The sequence below is a fragment of the Callospermophilus lateralis genome, chromosome 5 (genome assembly GCF_048772815.1).
Source record: "Callospermophilus lateralis isolate mCalLat2 chromosome 5, mCalLat2.hap1, whole genome shotgun sequence".
Taxonomy (NCBI): Eukaryota; Metazoa; Chordata; class Mammalia; order Rodentia; family Sciuridae; genus Callospermophilus; species Callospermophilus lateralis.
This window is the reverse complement of record NC_135309.1, coordinates 3738146-3754449: the sequence shown is the minus strand read 5'-3', so window position 1 is coordinate 3754449 and position 16304 is coordinate 3738146. Positions and strand designations below refer to the sequence as shown.

At 49.1% G+C, this 16304-nt stretch overlaps 2 protein-coding genes across 9 annotated transcripts in view; one reads left to right on the top strand and one right to left on the bottom strand.

The window, feature by feature from the left end:
* Positions 1-2916: 2916 nt before the first annotated feature.
* On the bottom strand, positions 2917-10368 carry Jmjd4 (jumonji domain containing 4). 3 transcript variants are annotated; one of them, XM_076856274.2, is made up of 6 exons: positions 9959-10368; positions 8713-8878; positions 6469-6603; positions 6095-6362; positions 5620-5766; positions 2917-5419 (listed from the first exon to the last, which is right to left on the bottom strand). In XM_076856274.2, the coding sequence occupies exons 1-6, from the start codon at positions 10221-10223 to the stop codon at positions 5120-5122; spliced, it is 1281 nt and encodes a 426-aa protein (XP_076712389.2). In that variant the 5' UTR covers positions 10224-10368; the 3' UTR covers positions 2917-5119. The 3 variants fall into 3 exon arrangements, with proteins under 3 accessions (XP_076712389.2, XP_076712390.2, XP_076712392.2); XM_076856275.2 differs by having other exon boundaries at positions 5620-5694; XM_076856277.2 differs by lacking the exon at positions 5620-5766.
* Positions 10369-10457: 89 nt separating this feature from the next.
* Snap47 (synaptosome associated protein 47) overlaps positions 10458-16304 on the top strand; it is a 59470-nt gene continuing 53623 nt past the window's right edge. The window contains exons 1-2 of one of the 6 annotated variants that reach the window (XM_076855604.2): positions 10471-10542; positions 11703-11765. Coding sequence is in view for 3 of the 6 variants with exons in the window: in XM_076855606.2 (XP_076711721.1) it covers positions 10580-10591 (12 nt within the window). In the remaining 3 variants the exon portion in view is untranslated. Of the gene's footprint in view, positions 10592-11702; positions 11766-16304 lie in introns of all 6 variants that reach the window. The other 5 variants (XM_077109366.1, XM_076855603.2, XM_076855606.2 and 2 more) reach the window with 5 other exon arrangements.

Sequence of the window (16304 nt, the reverse complement as noted above, 5' to 3'; positions counted from 1 at the left end):
TTTACACCTTGGACTGGTGTGTGCTTAAATTCTTTTCCATCCTGGAGTCCTGAGTCACCTGCCCCATCTCTCTGGGAGCTCCTAAACATTTTCTGAAGACATCTCTTCTCCCAACATAACTCTGGCTCGCTTTATGACTTACTTGCTGCTCTGCCACCATGACTTACTCAGGAAAACAGGATTACCTTTCCTCCCCATTCTAGACACACCCACCACAGGGGAACAAGTAATTCAGACTTGGGGAGGCACCAGATGATCTCAGAAAGGACTCTCATATTAACAAGTGAATTGCAACTCTGGACAGAACATCTGGAATTTAGCTTCTGAATCACCTCTTTAACAGGCCCCTGCTCCCCTTCTGAGGGGCAGAATCACAGCCTCTGTGCTGCTCCTTTGCTATTAGAACAATAAAACTTTTTTCGTTTTCTCAAAGCCATGTCCCAGTTATTGGATTGGCACGGGGACAAGGATTGCGCTTTTGGTAACACCACCACATTGATTTAGGTACTTCTGGGGCGGCAGGCCAGGACAAAAACAGAGGGTTACACAGCATCCACAGGAAGGGGAACCCCCAGGATGGGCTGCATGTCCATGGACAGGTGGGTTTCGGCAGATGTTGAGAATATTCCTTCATTTTACAACCAAGTTGCTCCATGATGACGATCCCCTAAAGCCTGAAGATAAGGCTAAGTGGCCGGCTCCCATTTCCACTTTCTTCTCACATACCTTGGAGTCATCACACCTTCCTGGCAATGATAGAGTTTGCCCCCCAAATGTAAACTGTACGCCAGAACACACCTATTTTGTACAAATGAACATAACTGGCATGGAAATTTCTGGGGGAAAAATGTTGAGGAAATAAAGAATATCTTTCGGCTTAGAGTAATACAGAAAATGGTTTTCACCTTTCTGCTTTGCTTAATATTTTAGCTCTAGAGGAACTTGGAGTAACTTTTTTTTTTTTGGTACCAGATTGAACTCCAGGAAATTCAACCACTGAGTCACATTCCCAGTAGTCCTATTTTGTATTTTATTTAGAGACAGGGTCTCACTGAGATGCTTAGGGCCTCACTTTTGCTGAAGCTGGCTTTGAACTTGGGATCCTCCTGCCTCAGCCTCCCAAGCTGCTGGGATTACAGACATGCCCTACCATGCTCGGCAACCTTAGAGTAACTTAAATAGCATTTATAGGGAGGATCCAGCAGCATGGCATTGCCCACAATGATGACACAGCAAACTGACACTGTTGTAAACGGAAACTATTAAAGCAATGTGATACATCTTTCATAAAAACATAAATATTCTTAGAAAGGGTGATTAAGGAAAAATGTATGTATAATACACAGATAAGAAATCAGAATCTCATACTTCACATTTAAAACTATAAGGATTTTTAAAAATACTGATCTGCTTTAGCAAAGTTTACAAAGAAATGGTTTAAAGAACAAAGATTTTATTAATTTCTTAAATATTTATTTTTCAGTTATAGGTGGACACAATTTGTTTAGTTTTATGTGGTGCTGAGGATCGAACCCAGGGCCTTGAACGTGCTAGGTGAGTGTTCTACCATTGAGCCACAACCCCAGCCCAAGAACAAAGATTTTATCATGACAATTTCCTGCTTTCTGTTGATAAGTTTTTGATTGGTTATGAAAATTAAGTCCTTAGCTAGGTTTAATTCAAATATTTGTCCTAAAGTCTCTTTTTAGTTTATAACTCTGGTTAAATGAACTATTTTCACAATGAAACTATTGATATATTCTAAAGCTTTAAAATCTGATAGTCCATTCTTTTAATATCCCAGTGGCTCAGGAGGCTGAGGCAAGAGGATTGCAAGTTCAAACCCAGCCTCATCAGCGAGCCCTTGAGCAACTCTGCAAGACCCTGTCTCAAAATAAAACACAAAAAAGAACTTGGGATAAGGCTCAGTAGATAAGCACGCTGGGTTCAATCCCTTATACTACTAATAATAGTAATTTTAAAATCTGATAGTCTACATATAATGCTGTAAATGAAGGTCATTGTTATGCTGCAGATCTGCAACAAAAGCCCAGAAGCTCAAGGGTTAAAAGCATGGGTCCTGGGGTTGGGGATGTAGCTCAGTTGGTAGAGTGGCCTCGCATGCACAAGGCCCTGGGTTCAAACCCCAGCACTACCATGGCGGGCGGGGGGGGGGGGGCGCGGGTTAGGCAGCTACTGGATCCTAAGGGCTCTGACCTTAGCACTGGATTAATCCACTGATGGATTAATCTGAAAACTGGATGAAGAACTGGGAGGTGGGAACTAGTTAGAGGAAAGAAGTAGGTCACTGGGGGAGCCCTGGAAAGCCCCTTCCACTTTGCTTTCCTGCTACCATGTTCCTGCAATGGACTTGGCTGACTGAGGACCTCTGAACTGTGAGCCCAAACAAATCTTGCCTCCCAAGTTGTTCTTGTCAGGCAATTTGATCCGTGATGAAAAAGCCAACAGAGGTAACTAAATTGTCCTGCTGTGTCTTGCTCTTTATGTAATAGGACTTTATGCATTATTCACAGTCATCTTAAGTACCATCAGTCATGTCTATAGTTTAGAGGCATCTTTTGTTTTGTCCATCTTCCACCTCAAGAATTTAAAGATTTTAATGACTAGCTTTTTTTCAGGTTTTCTCAGTTATACTGTTTACACAATCTAGTTTGCAAATGTAAGACATGATAATGTGTGTACATGTATGCAGAAACACATTATGTTCCTAACTGGTATATAAGCATTAATTCTTATAGTCTACATTCAAAATTTTTACAGTTCTGTGGAATATACCTTTTAAAAAACACCCTAAAGATGTTAAAAAATGTGATGATGAGTTTTCTGCCCAAATGGCAATGCCTTGGTTTGCATACTCTAGCTAACACTCTCTAAAGCAAATCTCCGACAGAATGATTTTTAAAGACAAATTGGGTTTTATTTGATTAGATAAAACTGATACAGCTTAAAAAAAAGTTTTATCAGTTCAAATTCAGCACAAGAACTAGACTTGCTTGGCTGTTAATGCTTCCCTGTTGCGCCTGCTGGTGACGGGACGGAGCTTGTAGTGCCAGTTATGACAGTGTTTTCCCTACTTGTGAGCAAATGGCTTAAAGGCACCAAGCACGTAAGTGCACTTTTAACACTGTACATGTGCCTCCTGGGGTAGAGGCACGAGGCCTGGGCTTAGTTTCAGCAGCACCTTGGTGGTACCCCTGAGGTGGGACCTCTTCCCTGTGGACAGTCAGGGCAGGTAGGCAGGATGGTGGGGCTCTGAAGCCCACCTTCCTGATGGCAATCACTCCTCCCCATTTTCAGTGTACCCGAGTGTGGCCACTCTGCAGGGTGCCCATGAGTGCAATGCTCCAAGCCTCTGAAAACGTGTCAACAGGAAGACCACAGTCAAGGGTTACCACAGGGAAAAAAGGGTAATTTCCAGTGTCAGGCCCTGCAGTAAGGCCTCTATTCATCCCAACCATGAAGCCCCAGACTCAGCTTTTGGGAACTTGGGTTTGAGCAAAGCTCCTTTCTATTGGTAGAAAGATCTGCAATCCCTCAGACTCGGCATTGGCAGTGTGGTCAGGCCATCCTAGGTAGCTGGGAAGGTGCTGGCTGGGGCCTCATGTGACACACAAGGCACTTACTATGTGATAATTTATTGGACAAAACAAGTCCCTGCTCTCCTGGGCTTCCATTCTAGATGAGACTCATCCAATCCCACTGGACATCACAGCAGGTAGTGTCTAAGATGTGTTCTGCTGCCCTCTTGGGCAGACACAGCCTTCCCAGTTCTGATGGGAACACCTGAGATTGTGAGAGGCTGTGTCACAAGGGAGGGGCTGAGGCTTAGCAGAGCTGGGGGTACCAGGTGCCCTGTGGAGTGAGTTGGGGCTCTGGGGGGCCCTGTGAGTCCATTCCATTCCAGCCCCATGTATTCACATGTGTCTGGGCCAAGGCCAAGGCCCAGAGAGAGCAACTGGGTCACACTGATCTCACTCCTCTGCCCTCAGGTATGCCCAGCACTCCCAAAAAAGCACCAGGAAAGAGATCAGAGTGGAAAACAGGTGGCCAGACACAGGGTATTGGAGGGCTGTGTGGGCCAGGTCGGGTGGCTTGCCTGTTCCCCTTCTCCATGCACAGAGCACTTACCATTTGTAGTGAATATGATAAACAGAGCCAGCACCACCCCGCCAGGGCCCAGGAACAGAGGACTGTGTCAGGCTCCTGGACTACCAGAGGCAGCCATGGAGAGGTGTTCCTCAGCTCCTGCTCTGTTTGCAGCCCAACCCTACCAGGGCAGTCTGTGGGCGGGACTGGGCAGGCACCACAGCCCAGGCCTCTCAGAGGTGCTATGGAAAAGGAAAGCCCTCCTCCTGCATCATATCCTCCACTCTGGGCACCTGGCTGGGCCAGTGCCTGGTTTCTCAGCCACCTAGCCCTTTGCCTCTGGACATGGTGAATGATGACCAGCTCAAGAAGCTGGCTTTAACCTGTCACACAGTGCCCAACTCCTGGCCTAGCTGGCGATGGGAGCCCCTGAAGCACAGCCAGAGGATAAGGCTGGAATGGAGGGAGGCTTGCTGCATGTGTCCCAGGAATCAGGGAATGGGATGGGCCAGGTCAGAAAGGGGAGACCCTAAGGCAGACAGATGGGACACTCATCACTTAGCAGCCCAGGCTTCACTAGGGGGCGCTGGGAGATCCACAGAAACCTGCTCACCTGGCCACCATCCAAGTTCCTGGCAGACTTTGCTACAGGCAAGTTGGAGGGATACCCCCAGCCTATCTCAGAGTGTTGTGCTCTCATTGTGAGTGCAATGCTCCAACCCTCTGAAAACGTGTCAACAGGAAGACCACAGTCAAGGGTTACCACAGGGAAAAAAGGGTAATTTCCAGTGTCAGGCCCTGCAGTAAGGCCTCTATTCATCCCAACCATGAAGCCCCAGAGACCCATAGTCAGGACATTGGGGAGATGGCCACATCAGACCTTCCAGGAGGTTGCTTCTGCTCAGCAAGATCACACCCCAGGCCATAAAGATGAGGATGGCTTGTATTCCAAGAAGGTCCTGGAGGAGAAGGCTACCCTGTGCTGGTGCCCCCATGTGAACTCCCTCAGGAACTACAGGGTGGTAGTAGCAGCCACAGCATCCTGTAGCTGACGCAGCAGCTCCTCAGGCCCTGGGGAAAATGTGCTGGTGTCCACTCTCTGGAAGTCAGGGTGTGTGACCACAGAGGCGAGCACCTCTGCAAGACGGCCAACATCAAATGCAGCCTGCTGGAAGCCCAGCCCTAGGCCTATGTTTTCTTCTTGAGCTGCTTCCGACCCCTGCCCTAGGACAAGAAGTCTCCTCTCAGCGATGACCTTGAGGAAGTGGTAAAATTCTTCAAAATTGATCCCTGAGCAGGATCTCATGATGACCTAGGCCACAGAGGAAAGGACAGTGAGCTTGTGGTCACAGCCATGTCTGCACAGCACCCTAACAAGCAGTTCTCAGGGAGTAACATAGGAGCCATGAGGCACAGATGCTGAGGCCAGACGGTGACTGATGGACTCTGAGTCATGCAACCTGGCCTTGGTGTCTGCCCCAGCCCCCAGACTGAGCCCATATGGGCACCCACCTGGCAGTGGTGATGCCAGTCAGGCATGGAGTCCCTCCACTCATGGACCTCCTGCTGCACAGCCCGGAGCTCCTGCTGCAGGAAGTGCCACATGTTGGCCAGGTTGCAGCCATTGACCCAGTTGTGGTTGATGGAAATGGTGTCATCCTGGAGGGCAGGAGCAGGCTGGCTGAGCCCACAGCAGAGGCAATGTCCCATAGCCCATATCAGGCCCTGGGCAGGGGGCCTCAACATGCCTATTCAGAGGGTTAGCGTATTCAGCCGGGAAAGGCCACTCCCACCTCCAGGCAGCATCAGCACAGCAAGGGTTTGAGGAGCGCACTCCTCAGGGCAGGAATTGGGCAGGGAATGGAACCAGGGGCTGGGACCTCTGCAGCTTCATCCACAGCATGGGGTGCTCTGCTGCCTTTCTGTGGAAAGGCAGCTAGACAGGAACCAGGTGGGCAGAGGGCTGGGCTGCCTAAGCCCACCTTACCAGATTGTGCACTTGGTGGTGCCACCCACTGGGCACAAACACCACTTCGCCAGCCTCCTGTGTGACTTCGAGAGGTGGACTGCTGTGCTGGAGCATAGGGTGCAGGCGTGTGTCCAAGAGTTTGGGGGATGTCACATCATAGGGCAGGCTACCATGGCAGTCTCGCAGCGCCTCCTCCTGCCCCGGTGGGAAGAATAACCACTTCTTCCTCCCGCAGATGTTGGCGGACCAGCTGAAGGAGCGGAAGATGTCAGCATGGAAGGGTGACCTGCGGCAAGAGCTCACTGTTGGTGCCTTGCGGTTTCCAGGGTTGGCCTTGCTTCTGATGGGCTTCCAAGCAGAGTGGGGCAGCTACAGCTCTGACTCAGCCTTACCAGGTGCCCGGGGGCCCTGCATAGACGAAGCGGTAGTCATCCACATCCAGGGCATCCCAGAACTCATTCAGCCAGTCGGAGGAGAAGTACACAGGCAAGGTGAACACGTCCCCAAAGTCCTCTGCAGATGAGTCCCTGTGGAGAGCCAAGAGGCTGTGAGGAGCTCACCCACAGACTAAGGCCACCGAAGAGTCCCAGCCTTCCTGGATCTACTGGACAGTGATAGCCCTGAGAAATCTGAGTTGAACCCCTCAAACTGCTGAGCCCAGAACTGCAAGGTGGAAGGTGGCTTTGGGGGTGGCCTGTGACAAAGCACAACTGACCCATGCAAGCAGTGGGCACTCTCCCTCAGACCCAGAGCTCTGGTGTGTGCCTGTGCTGGGGGTTCTGGTACTGTGTGGGCATCCTCCCAACTCCTGAATTGGGGGCCTCTTTCACTTTTTCACCAGTACCAGCAGACCACATTTTGCCTAGTAGATTCTAAGTGGCAGGCCCAGGCAGAAGGGCTATCCATGGACCCTCTCAACCCATCAATGGGCCCTAGAGAAGGCACAGCTCAACCAACACTGTGCTGGAAAAAACTTCTGGACTCAAGCGCACATAACTGCTGGTCAGATGATGACAGAGCAGGATATGCGCAGCAACAACCACGAATGGGTCCTAAAACACACAAGGGTCCCTCTGCCTAGCATGCCTCTGAGCTTCCAGCAAAGTCTGCTCATCCACAAAGATCCTGCTCAGGTGTCACTCCCTGTGTCCTCCCGACTGTAGGACCCCATGTCTTCCTCTGCCCTTTTTGTTTGGACCTGTCAGATAAAATTCAGGAAAGTCAAAAGTTGAATTCCAAATACACAATGAACAATTTTCTAGCATACATATGTCACATGCAATATTTGAGAAACACTTAGCAAATGATCAAGACCCATCTGTTTACCTAGTACCTCAAGCACAGTGCACAACCACGCCTGGGTCTGTGTCTGTCTGCACTGCTGGTTCAGGCGATGCCTGTGGGCCAGGACCAGCCTCTGGCTGAACCTGGACCGCTCTCTAAGCAAGCAGCAGAGTGATGGGGTGAGTTGGGCCTGGTGCTTCTCGTGACCTGGTGGGAACTGCAAGGGCCTCACTCCATTGCTCTGAGCTTTAGTTTGCACAAAGTGACCCAGGAATTTGTTCCCAGGTTCATTCAACATTACCTGAACCCCACAATGTACCCACTGCTGAGGGTATGAGCATAACAGCCTTTTCTTGTGAAAGGCATACCCAGCAAGGGACACAAAATCCCAGGACCACCTTGGAGAGGAATGTATATGCTTCCCAGAGTGAACACTGTGTGTCTGGGTCTTGGGGTGGGTTAACTTTTCAGATGAATTATAGATGCCTCTCAGCTTACAATGGGCTCATATTCTCATATGTCCATGTTGAAAATACCATAAATTAAAAATACATTAATAGGGTATGCTTGGCATGTGCAAAAACCTGGATTCAATCCCCAGCACCAAGAAACAACAACAACAACAACAACAAAGCAATATCACTAATTGAACAAACATCATTGCTGAGTAACACAGCACACTGAAGACACTGTAGAATGAGGAGTGCTCTCTATTGGAATGGTGAAGCTTACTGTGAACTATGGATCAGACCACATACTGTTAGCCTGGGGAAAGGAGACTCCATTCTCTTTAATTTCTATTGAATGCAGATCACTCTTGCCCAAGGCTAAAAATCTTATCAGGGCTGGGGTTATAGCTCAGTTGGTAGAGTGCTTGCCTTGAATGCAGAAGGTCCTGGGTTTGATCCCCAGCACTACAAAAAAAAAAAAAAAAAAAATCTGTCATCTGTACATAGCACATGGAGGCTGGGGTGGGGGTCATTTTTAAGGTGAGGTAGACCTCCTCCTTTGGAGAGACCAGCAAGGAGGCAGGAAGACATTAAAGACCATTGCATATTCCAGGTAGAGACCTGGCCTCCTCACTGGGGTGGAGAAAATGCCAGTCCCAGGGGATCCTCTTAAGGAAGCTGGGAAAATAATAAAGAAAAGAGATGAGACCACAGCCCACCTGTGCCCACAAAAAGTCCATGTTCCTTGTGGTGGCCAGCACTGCACAGGCCTGGTGAGGAGCTGACCTTCCCACCACATTGGAGACATAGGCTGGAACTCTGCTGGAGCAGCAGTCACCCTGTCAAAAAGGCCTTGGGAGGCATAGTTCTAGGGAGGTGCCCCATGGCCAGCATCCCCCTTACCTGCACAGGTGCCAGTCCTTGAGATAGAGGCAGCCCCGGGGTGAGGAGCAGCCCCCCTGGACATACTCCAGCCAGTAACTGATATACTCTCGGAGGGGCATGTGCTCTTTGGGGTTCGAGTTGTACTCCTGGACCCCACAGTTGGCAACTGGTACAACCACATCTCCTGAAGTGAGACAGCAAGACAGACTTGGCTGCAAGTTCTGAACGCAGGCCACTCTCCAAACCAGTTGCAGGAGAATTCCCCAGGAGACCAGACTCCATTCCCTCCCTACCCTCCACGATGCCTTTCTGTAGTTCAGCTGAGCTCCCATGTCTCCTTCTCTTTCCTGGATCTCCCTGGGGGCCTAAGCTCCATCCTGGCTCTCTTTGCTTGTCTGGTGTGGGCTGTTCCTGTGCCCTCTGGGTTCTGGACACCTTATTGCCCCACCCACCTGAGCTGTGGTCTGGAATACATCCTGTATCCTCCCCCACCTCAGTCCGGTGTCCCTGGGCCCTGTGTGCGGTGTGAGCTCGGTCCTGGCCCTCCCTGTGTCCCTGCCTGTCCCTGGGTCTGGCCCTGTTAGACCACGACGCAAGAAAAGACCACTGACTCCAATTAAAATCAAATTAAAGCAAGCTTATTATTTCGACCGGCCGGGCTGCCTTGCCCATCAAAATCGTGGGAGCCAAGGACAGCGGGGAGGCTTCTTTGCAGCCCAGTTTTATAGCCCAAAAAGTTACACAAAGGGGGGTTACAGACAACAACACTCTGAGGAGCATAACACAAGTTTACATTTTTGCTGGCCCCGGCATCAGAATTTAAGGAGATCTTAGAGACTCAAAGAGGGTCGTTATCCGGCCAGGGAAGGCCAGAATTTATGAGGCGTCACTAAGGTTTAGGAAAGGGTTGTTATCTGGTCAGGGAAAACCGGACATGGGTGAGTTCAGGGCACGGGCAGGCATTCAAGTCAGCTTTACAACATCAACTAATGGCCAGGCCATACAGACATCCTAATATTTTTACAGAAAAAGAAATGAATCCTTCATAACTTGTGACAAGCTGGCTTCTGATCTAATGAGAGAACTAGGCTAGGTATATCAGCCCTTCCTGTGTCCCCGGCTGTCCTGGGTCTGGCCCTCCCTGTGTCCCCGGCTGTCTCGGGTCTGGCCCTCCTTGTGTCCCGGCTGTCCCGGGTCTGGCCCTCCCTGTGTCCCCGGCTGTCCCGGGTCTGGCCCTCCCTGTGTCCCCGGCGCTCTTCCTCACCGTACTTCTGCAGCAAGTACTCGAAGTCGGGCTTCCCTTCGGGCGTCACCCAGCGCCGCCGGCTGCCCCAGTTCTCGGTGAAGGCGCTGGAGAACACGCAGGGCCGGTTGGGCAGCAGGAATGCCTTCACGAAGTCGGCGTAGGAGAAGGTGGCGGGTTCCTTGATGAAGGCCACTCCGCTCGGCGCCTGCCCGCCGCCGCCATAGAGCTGGCCCCCGAGGTCCCGGAAGTGCTGCTCGGCAAAGGCGCGCGTCTCACGGTCCATCGGCCGCGGCGGAGGCAGGCTCGGACTCACACTCCCCAAGGAAAGCGGAGGTAGAGAAGTCGCCCAGATCGCTGCGAAGTGGAAACTGCAGGACCGGGGCCGGAACCAAGACTGGTGGCGCCGCGTTCCGCCCGGACCTCTGGCCGAAGCGCCGCACGCTTCCGCCCTGCGCGCATGCGCCCGGCACACTGCCGCTCTCCACGCAAGCGCAGAGTTCTTCGCCTCACAGCTGACCAGCTGACGCTGGAGGTCGCTTCCGGGTCCGGTTAAACCCGGCAGACTTGGCACTTATCTTCCCCGCTGCCTCGGCTGCGCCCTGGTAGGCTCCTGCCCAGCCCCGGGATAGCCCGGCCGCCATGGCTGACGCGGTGACGAGTTTGAGCCTTTCTTTACCCAGAGCCCCTAGGGGTCTCCAGGGGACGGCGGGGCGCGGAGGGGCCATGGGGGCCTGAGGGGGCGGCCGGACGGAGGGAGACCGGGCCGGGGTCGTTGAGGGGGCCCTTTGGAAGGAGAGGACCATTTGTCCCGAAAGAGCGGGAGGCTCGGGAGGCTCGGGAGGCTCGGGAGGCTGGAGGAGCCTGGGGGCTGCTTCCAGGTAGAGCGGTAAGGGTGGCCGACTGAGTCGCGGGCAGGGTCGGGGCCGGCGTGCTGCGGCCGGGCTTGGTGGCCTCAGTTCCCGTGGGCACGGCGTGGAGGCTGGTTCTTCCTCCGGCCCTGGGGATTGGACCCGGGGGATGTACTACTGAGCCTTAGTCCCAGCCCCTTTTAAAAATGTCTGTGACAGAGTTTTGCCGAGTTGGCCTCGAAGTTGCTGTCCTCCTCTCCGAGTCTCCAGAGTTACTTGGGATTACAGGTGTGGCCACCACCCCTGGGGACGGAGGTTACTGAGCTGGGGCCTTTCAGGAAACTGACCCCGCACGCGCACCCCTTCAAACCCTGTCAAATCAAAGGTTTCAGACATGTCATTCCGAGTAACATGCATGAGTTTAGTGAAGGGATAGGAAAGGGTAAAGGGGACACTCAAGGGAGAGAGTAGGTCCTCTCAGGAGAGGGACAGCGTGCCTCTCCTGCACTCCAGTTTTATTGGGGATCACAGTGAAATTTCTAGGGAATCCCCCCTTGACTTGACAGCAGGATGACATCGGACTTTTGGGTCCCCGCTGTCATGACAACTCTGTCACCTTGGCCTGTGGATTCTTTTTTTTTTTTTTTTTTAAGTTGTAGTTGGACATTTATTTGTTTTTATGTGGTGCCGAAGATCGAACCCACATGCTAGAAGAGCTCTACTGCTGAGCCACAACCCCCTGGCCCATGGATTCTTAACTCTAAATTCTTACAGGTTTTATGGTTAGGAGGAACTATCCTTTATCTCCCTGAGTTCCAGAATCTGGTCTGTGGAAAGGGTCACAAAATCTCCTCTTTCAGGGTCACTTGGATTCCTTTTAGAGACATTATTTCAAACTTGCATTTCTCCTGCAGGTAACATGTAGTTTGCTGAGAAATGTGACACATCATGTCTACTTAAGCCAGACAGAGCTGCAGGTAAATTGCTTCTTGGAAAAGAAAGCATGTGGGGGTCAGCACATTGGGCCCATTTCTATGGAATTACTCCCTTAACCTTGTGTTACCACCAGTTGCTTCTGTCTGTCCTCTACCATGGATGTCATTATTGTAGGCTAGGCCATGGTAGGAAATGGGAATGTACACAGAAATTAAAATGGAGAGAAAGACTCAGTCATAAGCCCATCCACAGATGACCATTTTAAAATTCTGTGGTATAGAGCCTGTGTTTCCAGGCATGTTTGCGTTCACTCATTTAGCCCCCTTCCTTTTTCCCTTTTTTCTTCCCCTAGTGTAGTCTTATGTAGGCATAATGTTATGTTGTGTATGTGTTTTCATTCTCATTCCTGGATATCTGAAGCAATGAATGTTTTGTCTGCTGTTGAGCCCTCTGCTGGTCAGCAGCCTCAGGTGGCTTTAGGATGGGGTTTGTCAATGAAAGACTGACTGTAAATTGGGAATTTACGCCCCAGCCCCAGTTTCCAGGGAGGGGAGAGGGACTAAAGGCTGTGTTGATCAGTAGTGACAATGATTTTATCCATCAAGCCCATGAAATGATACCTACATAAAACCCCAAAGCACGGGGTTCTGAGAGCTTCCTGGTAGGTAAATGTGGGGAGGTTCCTGGAGGGTGGTGCCCGTGGAGAGGCCTCTTCCCATACCTTACCCCCACCTACCTACCTACACCCCCCCCCATATATCATATATATATATATATATATATATAAAATCATCTTCATCTGTGTTCTTTTTCATCTGTGTTCTTTGTAGTATCCTTTATAATAAAATAGTAAATGCAAATATTTCCCTGAGTTCTCTGAAACACTTGAGCAAATAAATCTAAATTGAGGAGGAGTTATTGGGAATACTGATTTATAACTGGTGGGTCAGAAGCCCAGGTGAGTCAATCTGGGCTTGTGAGGTGGAATGGGGAGGCAGAAGGGGTTGGGGAGTGGTGGAGGGACAGCCCTCAGTCTGTGGGATTTGATCCTGTCTCAAGCATACAATATCAGAATTGAGTTGAATTAGGGAACATCCAACTTGTGTCCTCTGCTGAATTCCTGAATTGTTTGCTTCCTGGTGTGTGTGTGTCTGTGAAACTCCCATACATGTGTCAAAGTGTGTTGTTAGAATATAGGGGAAACCAATTTTGAGTTTTGTGTTTTGCACACATGTGCACACACAAATTTCTCTTAACACTCTATATATGTATATATAGTTTTCAAAAAACTTAACAATAAACTACGATCTTTCCATGTGTTTACTAAATGTCCTTTGGGTATTTGTTTTCACTTGTGCATGCAGACTGGGGAGGCCAATGGGAAAAGTGGGGTACAGAGTGTTTATAATTGTCTCAGTATGTGAGAAGTATGATTCATCACAGAATTTGCCTCATGAGGAAAGTATGTGTGATACTTTATATATCTATCTATCTATCTATCTATCTATATATATATATATATATATATCACACACACACATACACACCCCCCATGGAATAATACCTGCATAAAATATGCAGTTAACCTTGTGTTACCACCAGTTGCTTCTGTCTGTCCCCTATCATGGATGTCATTGTGGGCTAGGCCATGGTAGGAAATGGGAATGTACACAGAAGTTAAAATGGAGAGAGACTCAATCATAAGCCCATCCATAGTTGACCATTTAAAATTTTTCTGGTATAGAGCCTGTGTTTCTAGGCATGTGTGAATTCACTCATTTAGCCCCCTTCTTTTCTCCCTTTTTTTTTTTTTTCTGGGAGACTTATTTCAGGTTAACAACATATTTTATGTAGTTATCATTTTCTGCCCTGCCACCTCACCTCACAAGCCCAGATTGACTCATCTGGGCTTCTGACCCACCAGTTATAAATCAGCATTCCCAATAACCCCTCCCCAATTTTGATTTATTTGCTCAAGTGGTTCACAGAACTCAGGAAAACATTTACTAATTTATTATAAAGGATACTACAAAAATGCACTGGTATGTGTATTGATATTATATATATATATACACACACACACACACATATAAAAATAAATACAGTTCTGTTCTACTGGGGAATCAAGGATTGAACCTGGGACGCTCAACCACTGAGCCACATCCCTAGCCCTGTTTCATATTTTATTTAGATACAGTGTCTCACTGAGTTTTGTGGGCCCTTGCTGCTGCACCTGGCTTTGAACTTGTGATCCTCCTGCCTTAGCTTTCCAAACCTCTGGGATTACAGACATGCACCACCGCGCCCAGCTTTTTGTTTTTTTTTTTAATCCATGGTTCCTGGCTTATAATTCCCTCCACAGGGCAAACCATAGAAACTAGAATTTCTTGGAGATGTCAAAAATAATCTGAATAGATGGGCTTACTGGGTTTCCTCACCCTTTCTATTAGCAGTCAGGCCTGTGCTATAGTCTCCATAACAACTGGAAAGGAAAGGGTTCAGAGATTTTTCAGGTAGCCGCATAGAGGGAGGTACCTGGAAGGTGGTGCACAGGTAGGGTGTAGAAACCTGTACCCATTCCCTATGCCTCTTACGTTTCTCTTCATCTGTATTCTTTGTATTGTCTTTTATGATAAACCAGTGAATGTAAGTAAGTATTTCCCTAGTTCTTTGAGCCATTTGAGGAAATCCAATCCAAAAAGGGGTTATGGTTATGTATGGGACTCTGTCAGAAGCACAGGCAAGTCAGCCTGGGGCTTGTGATTGGCATCTTGAGGACTGAGCTCTCAAACTAGGATCTGATGCTATCTCCAGGCTGAATCAGAATTGGATCAAAGTAGAGCATGTCCTGTTGGTGTCCCTTGTTGCAGAATTGCTCACTTGCAGGTGGGGCAAAACCTTTATAGTTTTTGGGGTCACAGAAGTCTCCTGTGTTGATTGTGGTGTGAGAGCAGAGGTAAGGCCGCTTGTTCTATTTTTTATTTTATCATTTTGAGACAGTCTCGCTCAGTTGCCCAGGCTGACCTTGAACTTGTGATCTTCCTGCCTCTGCCTCCAGAGTCACTGAGATCACTTACCTGCATGCCCCCTCATGCCTGGCAGAATGGGTTGTTTGTTTTTTCCCCCACACAGTTTGAAATTCAGATAAGCATTTCCCAGGCTGAATTTCTGTGCCTGAGACCAAGTTCTCTGAGAAAGAGGAGGTCAGGGCCAGCACATCCACATACACCCCAAGATCTCTGGGGACAACTAATCTCTTACCCACATGTCTGGGACCTTAAACTTTTTTTATTGGTTCTTTTTAGTTATACATGACAATAGAATCCATTTTGATATAATTATGAAAATATGTAATTTTACTTAGGATTCAAGTCTGTGGATGTACGCAGTGGTGAGATTCACTGTTGTGTATAGGACCTTGACTCTTGAGCCAGATATTTGTTGCCATATTTCCCCTTATCCACATGATGGCCCTCTGGTGTTAATGTGAGCACTGTTGTACATGTGGGAGGGAAGAGAGGTCTGGAATACAGGTATATGTCGCTGAAGTTCCCTGGCAGAGCCAGGAACCAGCTAGTGATGCACATCCTTTGGCCCCACTCAGACTTACAGAACCTGACCCTCTTGGTTAGTGCCATCCCTGAAAGAGCAACAGGAAAGGGGTTGAAGTTAGTGTTTTGGAGGAAGTGCAGTGGAAACAGCACACAATCAGCTCTCTCTGAAAAGCTAGCACATGCACTGTGAGTAGGCCATGGTGTTGGGTTGAAATGCCCTCGGACAGCATGACTGAGCCTTCCAGGGTGGGGCTGGGAGCCTCTGAGGGAGTGGAAAGAGGATATACTGCAGAGTGGGAGGACAGGTAATAGGAAAAAGCCAGCTGCACTGCCCCACCACATACACTGCCCCTCTGTTTTCTCTTCCAGCCTTGAAATTTGGAGGTAGTGGGAGGTGTGTAAAATGTCTCTAGCTCTGCTACTTTGGAAATGAACTAAAAATAGGGTGTTTACTTACTGTTGAGTCTCACTTGGGCTCCTGTATGATGGAAATGCTGAAAGACATGCATTATGCCAACCATGATGTTAGTAGTGCTGGCTGTGTGACCAAGTACTTGTTCCCCAAGAGCGTCACTTGTATATATTAGCTTCAGACACCCCAGAGCTTCATGCCGTGACCTCCCATGCTAGATCTGTGTTGTACACGGCAGGGTCAATGCAGGTCTTCAGGTTCATGTTGGTGCTGTGTAGGCTGTTCCAGCTTGCAGTAGGCAGCATCCCAATAACGACTCTGGGAATGGAGAATCACCAGAAAGCTAGGCAGTATGCGAGGGAATGGATAGAGTCCTTATTTCCATGTGGTGGGATGTGGCTCATTCAGCACACATGCATGGGGGCCTGTTAGCTGTGATGTTCTCTTTCTCTTGTGTGCTGACTTTAGTTGATAGCATTGTAAATGTGAACAAACTCTGGAGTGTGGGAATGCTTTGCTAGGTGATGGTTCAGGGGATTAATTAGGAAGGGCTCAGGTGCCATTTGAGCAGAGGCCTGAAGTGAAAAGTATCATTCATTTCCAGAGAGAATAGC